The sequence below is a fragment of the Festucalex cinctus genome, chromosome 2, assembly GCF_051991245.1.
Source record: "Festucalex cinctus isolate MCC-2025b chromosome 2, RoL_Fcin_1.0, whole genome shotgun sequence".
In the NCBI taxonomy this organism is placed as follows: domain Eukaryota; kingdom Metazoa; phylum Chordata; class Actinopteri; order Syngnathiformes; family Syngnathidae; genus Festucalex; species Festucalex cinctus.
The window spans coordinates 45,443,187-45,459,890 of NC_135412.1; the positions used below are offsets into that span (position 1 = coordinate 45,443,187).

General features: G+C 42.2%; 1 protein-coding gene across 2 annotated transcripts in view; it reads left to right on the top strand.

Annotated features, from left to right (window-relative positions):
* Window positions 1-16,704, top strand: part of LOC144014872 (myosin-7B-like) — a 508,753-nt gene that overhangs the window by 371,871 nt on the left and 120,178 nt on the right. For both annotated transcript variants that reach the window (XM_077515180.1, XM_077515181.1), the window contains 10 exons: window positions 1,883-2,125; window positions 2,200-2,376; window positions 3,283-3,428; window positions 3,499-3,589; window positions 3,655-3,812; window positions 3,878-4,109; window positions 4,189-4,315; window positions 8,998-9,116; window positions 9,193-9,389; window positions 10,157-10,340. In XM_077515180.1, the coding sequence (XP_077371306.1) occupies window positions 1,883-2,125; window positions 2,200-2,376; window positions 3,283-3,428; window positions 3,499-3,589; window positions 3,655-3,812; window positions 3,878-4,109; window positions 4,189-4,315; window positions 8,998-9,116; window positions 9,193-9,389; window positions 10,157-10,340 (1,674 nt within the window). The remainder of the gene's footprint in view (window positions 1-1,882; window positions 2,126-2,199; window positions 2,377-3,282; window positions 3,429-3,498; window positions 3,590-3,654; window positions 3,813-3,877; window positions 4,110-4,188; window positions 4,316-8,997; window positions 9,117-9,192; window positions 9,390-10,156; window positions 10,341-16,704) is intronic.

Genomic DNA, 16,704 nt, shown 5'->3' on the forward strand with positions numbered 1-16,704 from the left:
CAGACACCAACACAATTAAACAGAATATGTGCACATTGTGAAGTATTTCAGAAACATAAATTTAAGACATGAAATAAACCTACCGTCCATCCAAAAGAAATATGAAGCCACCTTATGGAACAATAAATCTATCAAACACATTTTAACCACTTAATATATCCAAAAATATTTCCAAAAGTGCCCTTCCCTTTTTATCAACAATTTTTGTTTTTCACAATTTTTGTTTTTCTTTGCCATCACATTCATTTGTGGTTAATGTATGACATCTTTTTTGTTTTTTTAATCTGAGACACGATGATGACCACAGAATCACCACTGTTTATGTTTTGTTTTTTGGGCTGTCGTTCATTTTGAGTTTGATGACGTAATCGCGGGCACGTCTCAGTTCTCCTATCTGCTGCTCATGCTAGTTGTATACGTTGGCAGGGAGCCACAAACTGAGAAATGAGATACTTGCAGTGTGCTTTTAGCTTAGCTGGTGTGTTGGCTGTGGGACATACCTGTGTCGTTTGAATCCATGCATTGGATCGTCACGGGAGTTATTCTTTTTGGCTCGCGCGCAGTACCAACGCCGGCCCGGGACATACAAGTGCACCGAGAGGACTCGATAGCAATGGGTAATACCGAGATGTGGGCACCGGCTTCTGCTAACTGTCTCCATTTGCATGTTATCACTCGTTGTGCGCGACTGCGCGCGTGCCGTGTCGCGAGCACGGCGTTGACGGTAGGCGGCCCCCCTCCCCCCGAAAATAGGTGCGAAACGTCTTTGCATTATGTTTACAACATCCGGGGAATGAAGCGTCTCTGAGCGCTACTTTGCTAGCTCTCTGTAAACACGGAAGTAGCTTGAATAGTGATGCGACTGAAATGTAAACAAAACAAGTAGAGCACGGTGCAGAACTCTTGCTATTGTTATGAAAACCATAAAGCCTCACTCGCAACCGATTCACAGCAACGCGATATCCGGTCCACAGCTCTACAAGCAATGTATCTAAGGATTCCCGGCGGATTTTGTATCGGTTGACAAGTCTGCTACCGATACGGCCGTTTAGCTCCCCTTGACGACCGATGGTTCGGTCGAATCGGTTTTTTGTCCCACCCCTAGTGTGAAGCGGTACAGATGAAGATCAGCACCTCCAAATCCGAGACCATGGTCCTCAGTCGGAAAAGGGTGGAGTATCCCTGCCCGAAGTGGAGGAATTCAAGTATCTCGGGGTCTTGTTCACAAGTAAGGGCAGGATGGAGCGAGAGATTGACAGGCAGATCGGTGCAGCGTCTGCAGTAATGCGGACTCTGTATCAGTCCGTTGCAGTGAAGAAAGAGCTGAGCCAAAAGGCGAAGCTCTTGATTTACTGGTCGATCTATGTTCCAACCCTCACCTATGGTCACGAGCTGTGGGTCGTGACCGAAAGAACAAGATCCCAGATACAAGCGGCCGAAATGTGTTTCCTCCGCAGGGTGTCTGAGCTCTCGCTTAGAGATAGGGTGAGAAGTTCGGTCATCCGGGAGGGACTCAAAGTCAAGCCGCTGCTCCTCCGCGTTGAGAGGAGCCAGCTGAGGTGGCTTGGGCATCTGGTTCGGATGCCTCCTGGACGCCTCCCTGGAGAGGTGTTTCGGGCATGTTCTACCGGAGGCAGGCCCCAGGACACGCTGGAGAGACTATGTCTCTCGGCTGGCCTGGGAATGCCTTGGGATACCGCCGGATGAGCTGGTTGAAGTGGCTGGGGAGAGGGAAGTCTGGGCTTCCCTTCTAAAGCTGTTGCCCCCGCGACCCGACCTCAGATAAGCGTCAGAAGGTGGATGGATGGATGGATGGATGGATGGATGGATGGATGGATAGATGGATAGATGAATGGATGGTTAACAATATTGGTACACACAGGAACAAGACAACCTTGCCGACGCAGAGGAGCGCTGCAATCAGCTGATCCAATCCAAAATCAGCCTGGAGTCTAAGCTGAAGGAGATGCACGAGCGGCTGGAGGATGAGGAGGAAGTGAACACCAAGCTTACCTCCAAGAAATGTGTCCTGGAGGATGAGGTGGTTGTCCTTCGGAAGGACGTGGATGACCTAGAAATAACCCTGGCCAAGGTGGAGAAGGATAGGCACAACATTGAGAACAAGGTGGGCCACATCAGGAACTAATTTTCATTCTGTCCAAAAGTTCTCTGAGCATCTTTACTGTGATTTGAGAGCAGGTGAAGAACCTTTCTCAAGAAATGTGTGTCTTGGATGAGTCCATTGCAGCCCTGAACAGGGAGAAAGTGGCCTTGCAGGAAGCTCATCAACAAGCTCTCAATGACCGCCAGGCTCAGGAGGACAAGGTCAACATTTTGACTAAGGCCAAAAGCAGACTGGAGCAACACGTGGATAGTGTAAGACGAGGACCACACAGACACGAACATACGCGACACTATACCTTGAACATGGAACTATCCATCCATCCATTTTCTTGGCCGCTTATTGCTCACAAGGGTCGCGGGGGGTGCTGGCGCCTGTCTCAGCTGGCTCTGGGCAGTAGGCAGGGGACACCCTGGACTGGTTGCCAGCCAATCGCAGGGCACACAGAGACAAACAATCACTCACACTCACAAGCACACCTAGGGATAATTCTGAGCGCTCAATTAACCTGCCATGCATGTCTTTGGAATGTGGGAGGAGACCGGAGTACCCGGAGAAGACCCACGCGGGCACGGGGAGAACATGCAAACTCCACCCAGGAAGGCCGGAGCCTGGACTCGAACCAGAGTCCTCAGAACTGGGAGGCGGACGTGCTAACCACTCGACCACCGTGCCGCCCAACATGGAACTAACACTCCTGAATTTCGTCTTTCCTAGTGCAACCGAATGAGTAATGGGTAACTGGATGAATTGCAGCGGAGTTACTAAGTCACAGAAATGGCTAAAGAATGAATGGTCGAATTATAGCGAAGGGCTAATGTGTTCACGAACATGAAGGACAGAGGACGAACACACACACAAACACAAGAGGTATAGGGATTGACTAACACAAAGACACACACATCAACACAAACAGCCAGCTCACAGATATTCAGCCAAGCAACTGAGCCCCTTTTAACCATGGGTGGATTTACCAGAGCAGCTGGTGTCACTCCTGAACCCAATTTAGCAATTATGGCTACTCCCTTGTAACGATTGGTGGACCAAGCCGGGACGGGGGGCCATCAATCAGGGAGGAGCACCCACAGAGATTGACACCCACACGCAAAAAAACAAATAAATGGCCACAAAACATCATGGACCGTAACACTGTCCTGCAGGTGGAGAACTCCTTGGAGCAGGAGAAGCGGGTGCGGTCCGAGCTGGAAAAAAACAAGAGGAAGCTCGAGGCTGAACTTAAACTGTCCCAGGACTCTGTGAGGGACCTAGAGGACCAAAAAAAGGAGATGGAGGAGAGAATAAACAAGTAGGCAAAAAGACCTGTAAGATTGTTTGAAGTGGCAAGTTTTTGTGTAACATTGTGTTGGTATCGACAGGAAAGATTTTGAGTTGGGTCAGCTTCAGTCAAAATTGGAGGATGAAGAGAACCTGGCGGCTCAGCTGCAGAAGAGGATCAAAGAGCTTCAAGTCAGTCACATCATTCATATGTCCACCAGTCAAAGCGAACTAACAGATGGTAATTGTTCCTGTAGACTCGCATTGAGGAGCTGGAAGAAGCACTGGAGGCAGAGCGTGCATGGCGATCTAAGGCAGAGCGTCAGAGGAACGATGTTGCCCAGGAGCTGGAGGAACTTGGAGAGAAGCTGGAGGAGGTGGGAGGAGCTTCTGTTGCTCAGATCGCGCTTAACAAGTGAGTCCAAGCCTCCTTGAGAAGACCACCACTGCATCCTTCTCACTGTTTTCATGCTACAACAGGAAACGTGAAGCAGACTTCCTGAAGTTGCGTCGAGAGTTGGAGGAGGCAGGGCTTCATCATGAGACGACAGCTGCCACGCTGAGGAAGAAGCACGCTGATGCAGTAGCAGAGCTCACCGAGCAGATCGAGGCGCTACAAAGAGCCAAGCAGAAGATGGAGAAGGAGAAGGCGGAGTTTCGGCTGGAGGCAGATGACCTGGCTGCCAACCTTGAGCAGCTCTCAAGGGCCAAGGTAACAACATGACTGCCACCCTGTCTCCGACCAGCCAAGCATCACTGCAGTCTGTTAAAAGGTTTAAAGTTGTTTGCAGGGAGCCATGGAGAAGATGTGCCGAGTCTATGCGGACCAGCTTGTTGAGAGTAATAGCAGAACTGACGATCTGCAGCGACAGCTCACCGACATGTCAGCACAGAAGGCGCGCACTGTTGCTGAGGCGGGTAAATACACAGTTGGCGGAGCTCAAAATCCAAGTATAGTTTTCATGGCCCTCAGGGATGTTTAAAAAGGGGAGAATAGAAGCCAAGATGGGAATAGAAGAGTCGTGGACAGTTAGGACAGGGGACTTTAGGAGGCTGGCGGGTACCGGAGTTAATTTCAGATTCTCGAATTTTCCGTTTTCTTCTGAGCACCTTGATGTTACGCTGGGAGCTTTCAACTAGCCATAAACCCCAGCTCCCGAGAGTCGTGAGGGTTTCCAAGCCATATTATTTTGAGTAAGGGGTTCCCAGGTTTTCAGATCAATACCGAAGTCAGACAGCATTCACTTCATCTGGTCTTTGATGCATTTCTTGGGACCACCCCTCTTTCTTTGACCCTTGGTGAGCTGAGAGTACAGAATCTGCTTTGGGAGATGGGTAGGAGGCATAGGCAGGATGTGTCTAAGCCAGCGTAATTGATGTATTTCGATGATGGTCTCAAAGGTTGAGAGGCCAAATATTTAAAGGTCTTGATCGTTGGAAATTAGGTCCTTCCTGGTGATGTTAGATATTGTAGATGTAAGATATTCCTGAGTTTCTGTTGATGGAATCTCTCGAGACATAGAGTCTGAGACTTATACAGGGTCCATGATTTACAGCCGTATAGCAGGGTAGATACTACTGCACAGTAAACATTAACTTTGGTGCACATTTTTGAGGCGACGATTAAGAAGCACACAAATGTGTAAGATGTCAGTTTGAGATGTCCACATCAAGGCTTCAAGTTTCATCAAGAAAAAGTGGCCAACATTGTCCGCTCAGAGAGGAGAACATTTCATTATTCTGCATACTCAGAAAATCTGGTTGCAGATTAGAAAATTCTGCAATCTCCCAAGCACGACCATACATGCTCCAGTGTAGCATAATCATGCTTTTGCTCCATCGTTTATAGATCCTGTTTTTAGAGAATGGAGCAGGATTGGTATAGAGTCGATTAAAAATTTGTATATTGAAGACACATTCTGTTCATTTGAACAATTACAAAAAAAATACAATTTGCCTAAGGGTCATTTTTTTAGATTTTTACAATTGAGGAGTTATGTTAGACAAAATATCCCAACATTTAATTGTCTCCCTCTGGAAAATGACTTGTTTAAAATATTGATGGGGCCCCCAGAATCCAAAGGTTTAATCTCTTCATTAGTAAAATTATTTCTGAGCAAATGTACTGTTCCACGTCGTTGATTAAGCAAAAATGGGAAGAAGATTTCAACACTACAATTACGGAGGATACATGGCAGAGAGCGCTGAGTAACATTCAAAGATGTTCTGTTAACTCTAGGCTACAGATAATTCAGTATAAAGTAGTTCTTAGGTTACATTATTCAAAGGTGAGGTTAAACAAAATATTCCCACAAACATCACCTCTATGTGAACGATGTAAGATAGCGGATAGTACATTAGCACATCAATTTTGGCTCTGCCCAAGGATTCAAGGATTTTGGTCTTCAATATTTAGATGGTACTCTCAAGTATTCAAAATAACCATTGACCCTGACCCCATGATTGCTCTGTTTGGTTTCTCGGATGCATTGCAAAAATTGGGTCATGGTAAGACTTTTGTGGTTGTTTATGGCATGGTAATAGCCAAAAGGTGTATCTTAAAATTATGGAAGTCTGACGTCCCACCCCACTTTGAAACTTGGCTTAGGGAATTTATAGGAGTGTTACACATAGAAAAATTGAGATATGAGGTATCAGGGAACACCCAAAAGTTTTGCATTGCATGGAAGCCAATTTTAGAACACTTAAGCTAGACCCCTACTCCTTTCCTTCAGTCATCATTTGAGGTATACGTGGACTTTGGTATATAAAAAAAAAAAAAAAAAGGGAAAATTTGGATAAGTACTTCAATGTGTTTTTGTCTTTATATGTATGTATGGGAATATGTATAGTATATGTTTTTGGAAACTGTACACGTGCAGAGTATACAAATGTACAAATTGATGTACAGTTCTTTGCTGTGATTTTAATTTTCCTGTTTTTTTTTGTTTTTTTTGTTTCTTCCTCTGGATGTGGGTACATGTTTTGTCTTGGGTGTCAAGGTGACATTTGAAAGCAGACGATTACTAGAAATTGATTGTCACTGCTTGTTGTATGTTGTTCATTGAAAACGTTTCTAAATAAACATGGTAAAAAAAAAGAAAAAGAAAAAGTGGCCAAGGTAAGGGAACAAGGCGACTTATTTGACTGCTTCTCCATTGATGGTGATGGGTGGATTTGGAACACAGGGTGGGAAAAAGGCCAGAGTTTTTGGTTTTCTTGATGTTAACAGAGAAACCGAAGGTTTGGTAGGTCTCTCACAAAAGAGTCAGTGATTCACTGATGAGCAGTAGATACCTTGCAGGGGCAGCATTATCATTTGCATATTGGAGTTCAATTATGTATGTGGTCGATGTTTTGCTGAAAGACTTGATCCGGCGCGGATTGAAGAGCCCTCCATCGAAGCAGTAGCGGATCCTGATCATATCATCAGGATTCCTATGAGTCTTCTTCAGGATAGCAGCAATTGTGCAGTTCTGAGTCCTGACCATGATATGAGACACTGACATTCATGCCTTTGTGAAAGCTCTTGACAAGCTCCACAAAATGATCAGGGCAGCCGAATTTCCCCAGGGTGTTCCACAAAGTGGCTCTTGGGACAGAGTCAAAGGCTTTCTCAAGGTAGAAGAAGATGAAGAACATTGGTCTTTCTTTCTTTCAAGCTTTTTCAGAGTTGGCGAGTGACAAAGATTGCGTAAGATGTTCCAACCACTTTGAGACTCGCTGTTGATGTAGAGCTGAGACTCCGTATTTGAACCCTTTGGCAGGGATGCCTTCAGGACCACAGGACTTTTAATTATTAGCACTCTGAATAACGTCCAACAACTCAGCCCAGGTGGGCAGGTCGGAAAAGCCATTGTTGTGTGGGCAGAGTTAGAAGGTCAGTCGTGCAGTCAGGTTGGGCTCTCGAAGGTCGGTTCAAGAGCTGCTGGAAGTGCTATTACCACCGGTGGATGAAGGCGTCATTGTCGGTGATTGGCGGACAATCACATGCTTCTGCATGTGATTGTCCGCTTTCAGAGGTGTTGGAGCAGATATTCAAGGACTATAGATGGCTTTGGCTGCTTGATAAAACTTATGAAGATGGTGTTGTTAAGCACATTTCTTTGGCTTTTGTATCCCACCAGCAGCAACCTGGGATTGGAGTCTGGATTTTAGGTCCTTAAAGGATTCCTTGGTTTTGGATCATTTTCCCATGAAAGCCTGGCTTTGTTTTGGGAATTTATGAGATTCAGTTTGGCCAATCTTCATGACGTCTTTTGAAGAGTCCTCTTTCACCTTTGGACACATTTTGAATCATTGTCTCCAGGTTTTCCCAGTTGGGAATAGGGTTGTTTTTGATTAGGTCAATGGTGGAGAGGTCGTTCCAGAGTGTGTTTTGAAATTTGGAACAAAACCGCAGATCTTCAAGTTTCCGGGCATCCAGCTCAATCCAAAACGCAGATGACCATTCGAGTTGTACTTCCCCATGCCATGCTTGCCAATGATTCACTTGAAAAGAGTTCCATCACTGCCAACATGTGCATTGAAATCTCCAAGGACAACTAGCTTGTCCGAGTTAGGGATGGAGAAGATGAGTCATGAGAGATCACTGGGCCTTCCCCAAGATTTGGCGGAGCAATGCTGATCTGAAAAAGGCCTGCTCTGTAGTAGAGGTAGCTGCCTAATAGCCATGCTGCTCCTCAGTTCATGGGAAAAATGACCATCTGATCATCTGCCTCCAGTTGTGCGCCAACTAGCGACTTCCGGATAATCAATTCTGCCCCCATCGCTCTGCAGCATTGCCAGTGGACTTGTCAAAATCAAAGGGAAAGAGAAAGCTAATAAATGTTGAAAGAGGTCCTAGAGCTCTTTGGAGCCAGTCACAGAGTGTGTGATGCGCTTGATGCCGGCAGTGACCAGACCACTGCCAAACCAAAACCTGGAGAAAACACTGGATAGAGCAATGAGTCTGGTTTCCAGGCAATAGGGGTTCACAATAGGGCAATAGGGATTTGCATGCAATGTAGCTGGTATTTTGACCCTTTCCTCCATGCAAATCTCCTCTAGATCATTGATGTTTTGGGGCTGTCGCCCAGCAACATGAACTTTCAACTCCCTCCAGAGATTTTCTATGGAGTTTTAGTCTGGAGAACGGCTAGGCCACTCCAGGACTTTGAAATGCTTCTTACAACGCCATACCTTCGTTGCTCGGGCCGTGTGGTTGGGATCATTGTCATGCTGGAAGACCCAGCTACGTTACATCTTCAATGCACTCATTCATAGAAGGTTTTGGCTTAAATTCTCACTACACATGGCCCCACTTATTCACGCATCAATCATCCAAACCCCTTTCCAGAAAAGCAACCCTAAAGCATTTTGTTTCCACAGCATTGCTTCACAGTACGTATGGTGGTCTTGGGATATGGCTCAGTATTCTTCTTCCTCCAAACACGCCAAGTAAAATTTGTTCCAAAAAGTTCTCATTTGGTTTAATCTGACCACAGGATATTCTCCCATTGCCCCTTTGGTCATGAACGTTGCCGTTTTTTGTTTTTTTTGTTTTTTTTGTAGGCCTTCTTTTGCAAGATGTGTTGACATAATTTCTTGTTGCCTGGCAGCCGAGTACAGTCGTCGCCTGGAGGAGCGTGAGGTGCTGAGTAGTCAACTGCAGCGATCCAAAGCTGAGCTCTGTCATAACCTGGAAGACGTGAAAAAGCAGCTAGAGGAGGAGAGCAAAGTAATCTTTTTAATACTGCTTGATTGATGAACCAATCAATAGCAGACGGAAAGGTTGTGAACCTCATGTCTCTCAGGCTCGGGTGGCACTGGCCCAGGCGGTGCAGGCATCCCGCCTCGACTGCTGTCTGCTGAAGGAGCAACTGGAGGCAGAGCAAGAGTCCAAGGCAGAGCTGCAGAGGGCGCTGTCCAATACCAACAACCAGGTGGCGCAGTGGAGGACCAAGTACGAGACGGATGCCATGCTGAGGATTGAAGAGCTGGAAGATGCAAAGTAAAAATCCTTGATATCATTTTGTTTTTGTTGTTCCCATTATGACCAACTCAGATGCAGGTATAGATATTTTACTATCAGCATAAATGTTTCACTGATAGTGCAGTGGTACACATGGTTGATTTCCCTTCAACACGTTTGAGTTCACTTCTGAGTGAGCGACTGAACAAGTGAATGTGTGAGTGACTGGTTAAGGTCCCACATTTGACTGTCAATCCAGAGTCTAACCATCCATTTGCTAGCACGTATCTTGTTCAATCCCAGCCGATTATACACTAGACTGGTCACTAGCAGGGCTGGACTGACATTTTTTACTTAGACTAATCCCTCTTAATTAGTGGAGCGCAACCAACTAGGAAAACTATGATTATGAAAAGCTATGATAAGCGCCTTGTATCAGGCCAAAACAGGGATGAAGCAGCCCGTGAGCAAAGCAACTGTCCATCCCTGCATTAGAACATCTCCTCAGCAGCTGCCCAAATGCTCTGGTGGACGAGCAGAGCGGGGTACGCAGTAAAAATTGATGGATGGATGGATGGATGGATGGATGGATGGATGGACAGTCTGATTGAAGACTGGATGGTCAGCTGGACGGCTGGAACATTCCTTTATTTTTTTTAATCCTAGAAAAGAATTACCTTAGGTAGGAACATGTAACTAGTAGCTAATAGCAGTACTGTCATTGACCTGCAAAAGCATGGAATCAAAGAACTGATTTTTGAAAGAAAAGTCAAATCCGGTCCTGAAAATTGTAAATTTGTTTGCAGGAAAAAATTGGTTGTCAAAGTCCAGACAGCGCTAGAAGCTGCTGAGGCATCTCAGGCCAAAAACTCCTCCCTGGAGAAAACGAAACAACGTCTGCAGATGGAGATTGAGGACATGGTGGTGGAGTTGGAACGCTCCAACACTTCCATTCTGGCTCTTGACAAGAAGCAACGGCATCTGGACAAGGTCACAATAATGCAAATAAGGGTGTGCTCAAAATATTGGTACAGGAATACACGTATAGTACCATATTTTCATGACCATAAGGTGCACCGTATTATAAGACACAGTCTCAATTATGGGTGCCATTTCTGACTTTAAGACACACATTAGGCGCACCGCACTATAAGGCGCAGGCACGCACCGACGGCTTAAGTGCACACACTGTGTGTGCACTAAATTGTGTGCACAATGTCCACTTGTAAGCACGACTTAAGTCCACACACTGTGGCGCCCACAGTGGCGTGTTAAGGCTTAAGTGCACTCACTGTGGAGCCCACAATTACACGTCAAGTCACGCTCATAAGCCTATTACTATTGTAAGCAGAAGCTCTCGCTTACCCACTTTCAACTCGCAGAATGCAGGCAAGTCAGTCTTCCCCATGTCAAGTACAATCACGGTGTCATGGCACAATTAAAATCACCACTTAGCAACAAATAGAAAGCACCACCAATAAAATACTGGACCACTAACAACATAACAATAATAAACACAGAACATGAGTCTGCCACCGCTCTCCCACTCTGGTTATGTGTTGGAACTCCAGCCTGGTCCATTTCCTTCTACTAGCTCAAGTCAAGGCCCTGCTTCTTCGCTGCGCTCCAGACGTGCAGTGCACCCTCCAAAGTACCTCAGGGACTCAAGTGCTCAAGTAACCTTTTTTATTTTTATTTTTTATTTTTATTTTATTTAATTTTTTATTTTTTTATTGCCAGCTGACTGTTGTTCCATAATGTTAATGAAACGGGGCGTTTCTTTTTGTGGGAGAGAGAGGAATGTAAGATTCAGAAAGGAGTAAGATTTAAGTAAATTTTTTAAAATATATATTTACTTATACATTTATGTTTCTAGAATTACTATTTACACATTTATATATTTTGGTATTTTTTTATACAAGTATCTAAATTGACGAGCTGAATCTGCTATTTTGATTCACTTGCATTTACTTAAGTTAACTAGCACCTGATTGGTTAGAGTTGGTCAGCTGACGAGTGTTCAGAAAGTGTGGTGGCTGTCGCTTCATGTGTGACTAGTAAACAGCGTTGTTACATAAGAAATCCGTATCCATCCTGCTTTCTCATCTTTTAGAAAGTGGTCCATTAATCACCAACTGACGCTTGTTGCCTCCCGTGTGTCAAGCCCCTAACTGTGCACAAATGACATTTTCAGATGAATATTTCCGCAAAAGAGCAACTGCATCTTACTTTGAGCCTTGAAACTAATAAATGACTTGGAATGTGATGCATTTCACATACAGTAACAATAATGGCTAATATGGGGAGAATGATTAGTTAGATTAGTCAGTTTATGAAAAAACTGAGTTACCTAACGGCGTTAGTTTAAACGCCATTATTCCCATCATTCCCAACACTGCTCAGGTTACTTTTGATCGATCCTCATCCAAAAATCCCTCAAAGTCCTCATCTTTTGTATCTGAAATGAACAGCTGGGCAAGTTCTCCATAAACCACGTCAGGTTCCCTCTCATCATTGTACTATTGTCAGAGTCAGTCTTGTTACCATACTGCTCCTCAGAAATGATGCTTTTGCGAAAGCTCGAACATTATAGTGCAAGTAGACACGTCAGCCCAAACATGCACAATCCATTCACAAATTGTGGCGTAACTTGCTCTTTCCAAGGGAAAGCACCAACAAGTTCATCTGTATCGTAATACAGGAAATCCGGCCCTGGCAGGCATGATGAGAACTCGAAAGACAGTTGAGTCTTTCGAGGTCTCATCATGCCTGAAAGACTCAACTGCACTGCAAAAACCCGTCTGCTTAATATGAGATAAAATACACTTGTTCTTAGTGTAAATTTAACAAGTTAAATTATCTGCTAGTGCAGTAAAATTATTTTACTTACTTAGATTTCTTGAAATAAGAAAAATGTGCAGATCTATAATAATCTTAAAATGAGCTTTAAACACTTATTCTAAGCAACAAATCAAGGAAATTAAATCTTAAAATAAGCTATATACACTTATTCTAAGTAACAAAACAAGCGATTAAATCTTAAAATAAGCCATAAACACTTTTTTTTTTTTTTTTTTAAAGATTATTAAATGGCCTTATTTCAAGTAAATTAAATCTTTTGTGTTTTTTAAAAGCATAAAGCAGTACTGAAACAGACCATCAAGTGTCATTCTTTATGTTGAATGTCAAACAGGGAAATTCCACCATTTTTAATTGCATTTGGTTTGACTCATCCTGGGATCAAACCCACAACCTGCGAGTCTGAGAGTAGACACTCTACCACTAGACCACGGAACTGGTAGCCTGTTTACTGGAAAGAGGGAAAATGAGCTTAGTACATATGACAAAACCAGGAAATTGCTAACAATAAAATGCTACAGGACTGTCTCAGAAAATTAGAATATTGTGATAAAGTCCTTTATTTTCTGTAATGCAATTAAAAAACAAAAATGTCATACATTCTGGATTCACTTGGAAATACTTGCAGGTGTTTCGAGTAAATTAGACGATTGTCAAGTCAAGACCTGCAACATTTAAAATACATAGAAGAAAGAATGAGAAGACACAAGGATTTGATTACTCGCGAGGAGAAGCTGACAGAGAGTTGTGCGCAGATCACAAGCTCCCAGCCCCTTCTGACACAACTCCCTACTTCTCCTCTTTTATTTGGGATTCCCTAACAGACACAATAGGCCATACACTTGCCTCTAAGGGAAATAGGAAATAACAGCAATGTGATAAGCAACTCCAGCAGTCGTAAAATACAGAGGACATCCTTTAACCATAAACTTTTACAACCACTAATCCTGGAAGTCTGTTGTTCTTCATTCCCGCATTCCAGGTGTCTTCAGGTTGAATACACATGCAGCAGCTACAAACTCATAGTGAAATACTGAATACACAGTGAAATACTAAATACATAGTTTACAACTAACTCTAGGTAATGAAAGAGAAAATATGAAATAACATATACATAATAACCCTAACATTCCCCCCTGTTTATTATATATTTGCTCAAAGTCTCATACCATGTATTTGTTAAAAAAAGCAAAACATCACCATCACAGTGCATAACACAATGTTTCCCATTACACAAATAAGTCCTTTGTCAACACTATCAATACCACATAGAGCATGACGTAACATTTCTCTTTCCATCATAAAACCCCACATTCGTAAAATTATCATAAGCACAATATAATTCAACGTGTCGTCTTTAAAGTACAATCAATATGTTGTTGCTCTAATGTGTGTACATTATCCAATGCTTCTGTATATAATTCTCAGCATTAATAATTCAACCAGCTGTCTCTCTTCCTCTTCAAGATGGCCCCAAAAACAAACATCAAAATCAAAAAGACAGCCCCAACTGTCTGATCGCATCTTACTCTCCATTTGATTCAGGAAAGGGACTCGTCTCCTTGAATTGTCCCTTCTGACACATCATGCACAGTAGACAGGCCCTGGACTTCACAGCGGTTGGGGGAACTTTGAGGGTAGCAAACAATGTGCTCCCAAAGTCTTCACTGACTTACTTGGTCAGACTTTTCACAGCGAGTCTAGCTGCTTGTTTCTCCTCTGACCTCACTTCAGTCAGGCTTCGCTCCGCAACCTGGCAAGCTGTTAGTCAATGGTACCTGTTTTGTGCCATGTGATAGGTGAATCTAGGAGAGTCGTTCAGCGATCTTCACAACCTTCGGGGCCAACAACACTTACAAGGGCCTTCCCACCTTAGGCTGGACCTTTAATCAAAGTCAGTCACTACCCTTGATGGGAGGCTTGCCTTCCTGCTGAGATAGAGAGTCATCTGGCATTTGATTAAACATTTTCACTTCCTTATCATTTAAACAATCTTCTCATATAGTCACTTGAATAAATTTCTTTCATCTGTACGGCTTAACAGGTTATTACAATAGGCAAATTTAAATGGTCTACCAGACGAAATTTCAAACGAGCTTAACTGTCTTGTTCCTTTTACAATTTCCCAAATTACTTAATCATCAATTATCTTATCTCCATGCTTTGATCATGTATTTTTCTCTCTTTTCTCTTTTCCCTTAACAATGTAACATATAAAGTGACTTTCATTCATTACTCCAAATAACTAGTACGTCATATAGAGACATGATCTGTTCACACAATGCTTCTGCCATAATAACAACATCCAGTTGTTTTTCTGGAACAATTTCAACTCATTGTTAAATTTTTTAAGACCATCAATCAGTACTTGTTAATATTGACATTGTCTTACTTTTTGTTCAATTCCATAAAATCCATAGCCACTAACAGAAATCCCAGAATATTAGAAACATCAATTCCATGTATAACAAAATTCTAAAACAAAATTCCAAAAACGTAAAAACATGAAAAATTAAAAATATAAAATTTACATGCGGTATTGCAGCATTGTTACCAACTCCCCCCTTTTGAGACATCTTTATGGCTCACGACTCAAAATCATTGTCCAAGCCACTTCATATAATCTTATGCTGCATGCAATTTAAAATAATTTCACAATATTTACAAAAGGTTTTCATTTTTCCTTTTTTTTTTCTATTCCACTACAGTGTTCCCTCGTATATCAGTGGGTTAACCTTCATACAGTCATTTTCCTCTTCCAAAAAATTACACAGCTGTACAAAAATCCACAAAATCAGCACCTTTTTTTCCTTTTTTAACAACTATGGAATTTAAAAACAATTGGGACCCTGTAGCCTTCATCGCTCTGGCCCTAATTTGCGAAAGAACACTGTAGTTTACATGTCTTGGACGGATAGAATTTTATAGTCTACCCATAGCATAGTAGTAGTCTGGCATTTCTTCAAAACTAATTGTATCATACTACATCTTGTATTGTTTACAACCAAATAATCAAGTTTAAATGTAACACATCTTTCCCAAAGCCATATGTAGTTATTAATAATAAAGCCACCATGAATATCAATCATCTTGTAAACAATTAATATAAAATACTGGCTTAAATTCTACTTCATGCATTCTTAACAAAACTCATAACCATGTCAGCAATTAATTATCTGTTCAAATGGCCTTCCAATATCTTCGTGAAGCCACTACTATCATTGTTCAATTTAAATCACAAACTGCATTTTTCACATTCATCTATCTATTCAAATTTGTCAAACATTGTCGTTGTTATCAGTATCTCAATTCAATTTCAGTAGTAACATTGCTAGCATAATTATCCACCCAATTCATGTATAATTGCACAGCCAAATCAACCTGTGGGTGTTTTCGTTTTAAAACAGCATAAATCACAAACATCAAAAGTTCATAACAGGTCACAATTTCACTCAGGAATTTAAGATATCATTTTGTAATTTGTTTCAAATCTTAGGACCGACAAAATAACTTTGTTTATCATTGGGTCTCCATCATAACCACTTTACAATCAAAACATCTAAACAACATCTAAATATTACACCCTTGTTGCACAAAAGTGTAATACACCTTTATTTACATCATTCTCCAATTTCTTCTTAGCTGTTGCTGGTTTCATTTCACAGCTCAATTTTCTATCATGCCATAAAATAATTTTGTCCATGCAAGTCAAAATCTGACTTTCCAATGTACCCAAACAATTTCTAATTGCTTGAGAGGGTATTGTGGGACATTCACAATATCCTTGTAGTAATAATATATATATATTAGTGCTGTCAAGCGATTAAAATATTTAATCGCGATTAATCGCATTTTTTCATAGTTAACTAATAGTTAATCGCACATTTTATTTATTGTAAAAAAAAAAAAAAAAACCTTGATTTTTTTTCTGTCCCATTATTTTATCGAATTGTAACATCGTTAACGTGAATAAGAGGATTGATTTTCGTATGCAAATCTTTTTCTTTTTTTTTATTGAAAAAAAGTATTGAATTCAACACACGCAAAGTCACACAAACAGCCCCTCAACAGCCCTTTCCAAGGGATTAAAATTGGGGCAATGTAAAATGCCAACAAAGTGCATATGAAATGTAAACTCAGAGACTCTGCTTATAGTGCAGCAAACTATTTTTAAAGTTTGTTTTAAACTTAGCAGCAATATATTGGTCATTATTTACCAGCTCAACCCAGTTTCTGATTTCTTTCTGATTAGAAAAATAACTGAAATGGCTAACAGCATCCTAGTTTGCTTTGAGCCAGTTGCTCAAACAGACAAGCCTGTTAACATTTTCAGACAACAGGGAAGCTCGCCTTCATATCGCGATCATATTGCGCACGCCATATGTGGTCAGTGAGACTTTGGATTTGATGTCCCATATACTAGCTACCTGCCTGAAGTGCTCTGCGACAGTATTGGCAAAATGCCGGTCCTCGGTCTTCATAACAAAGCATGGCA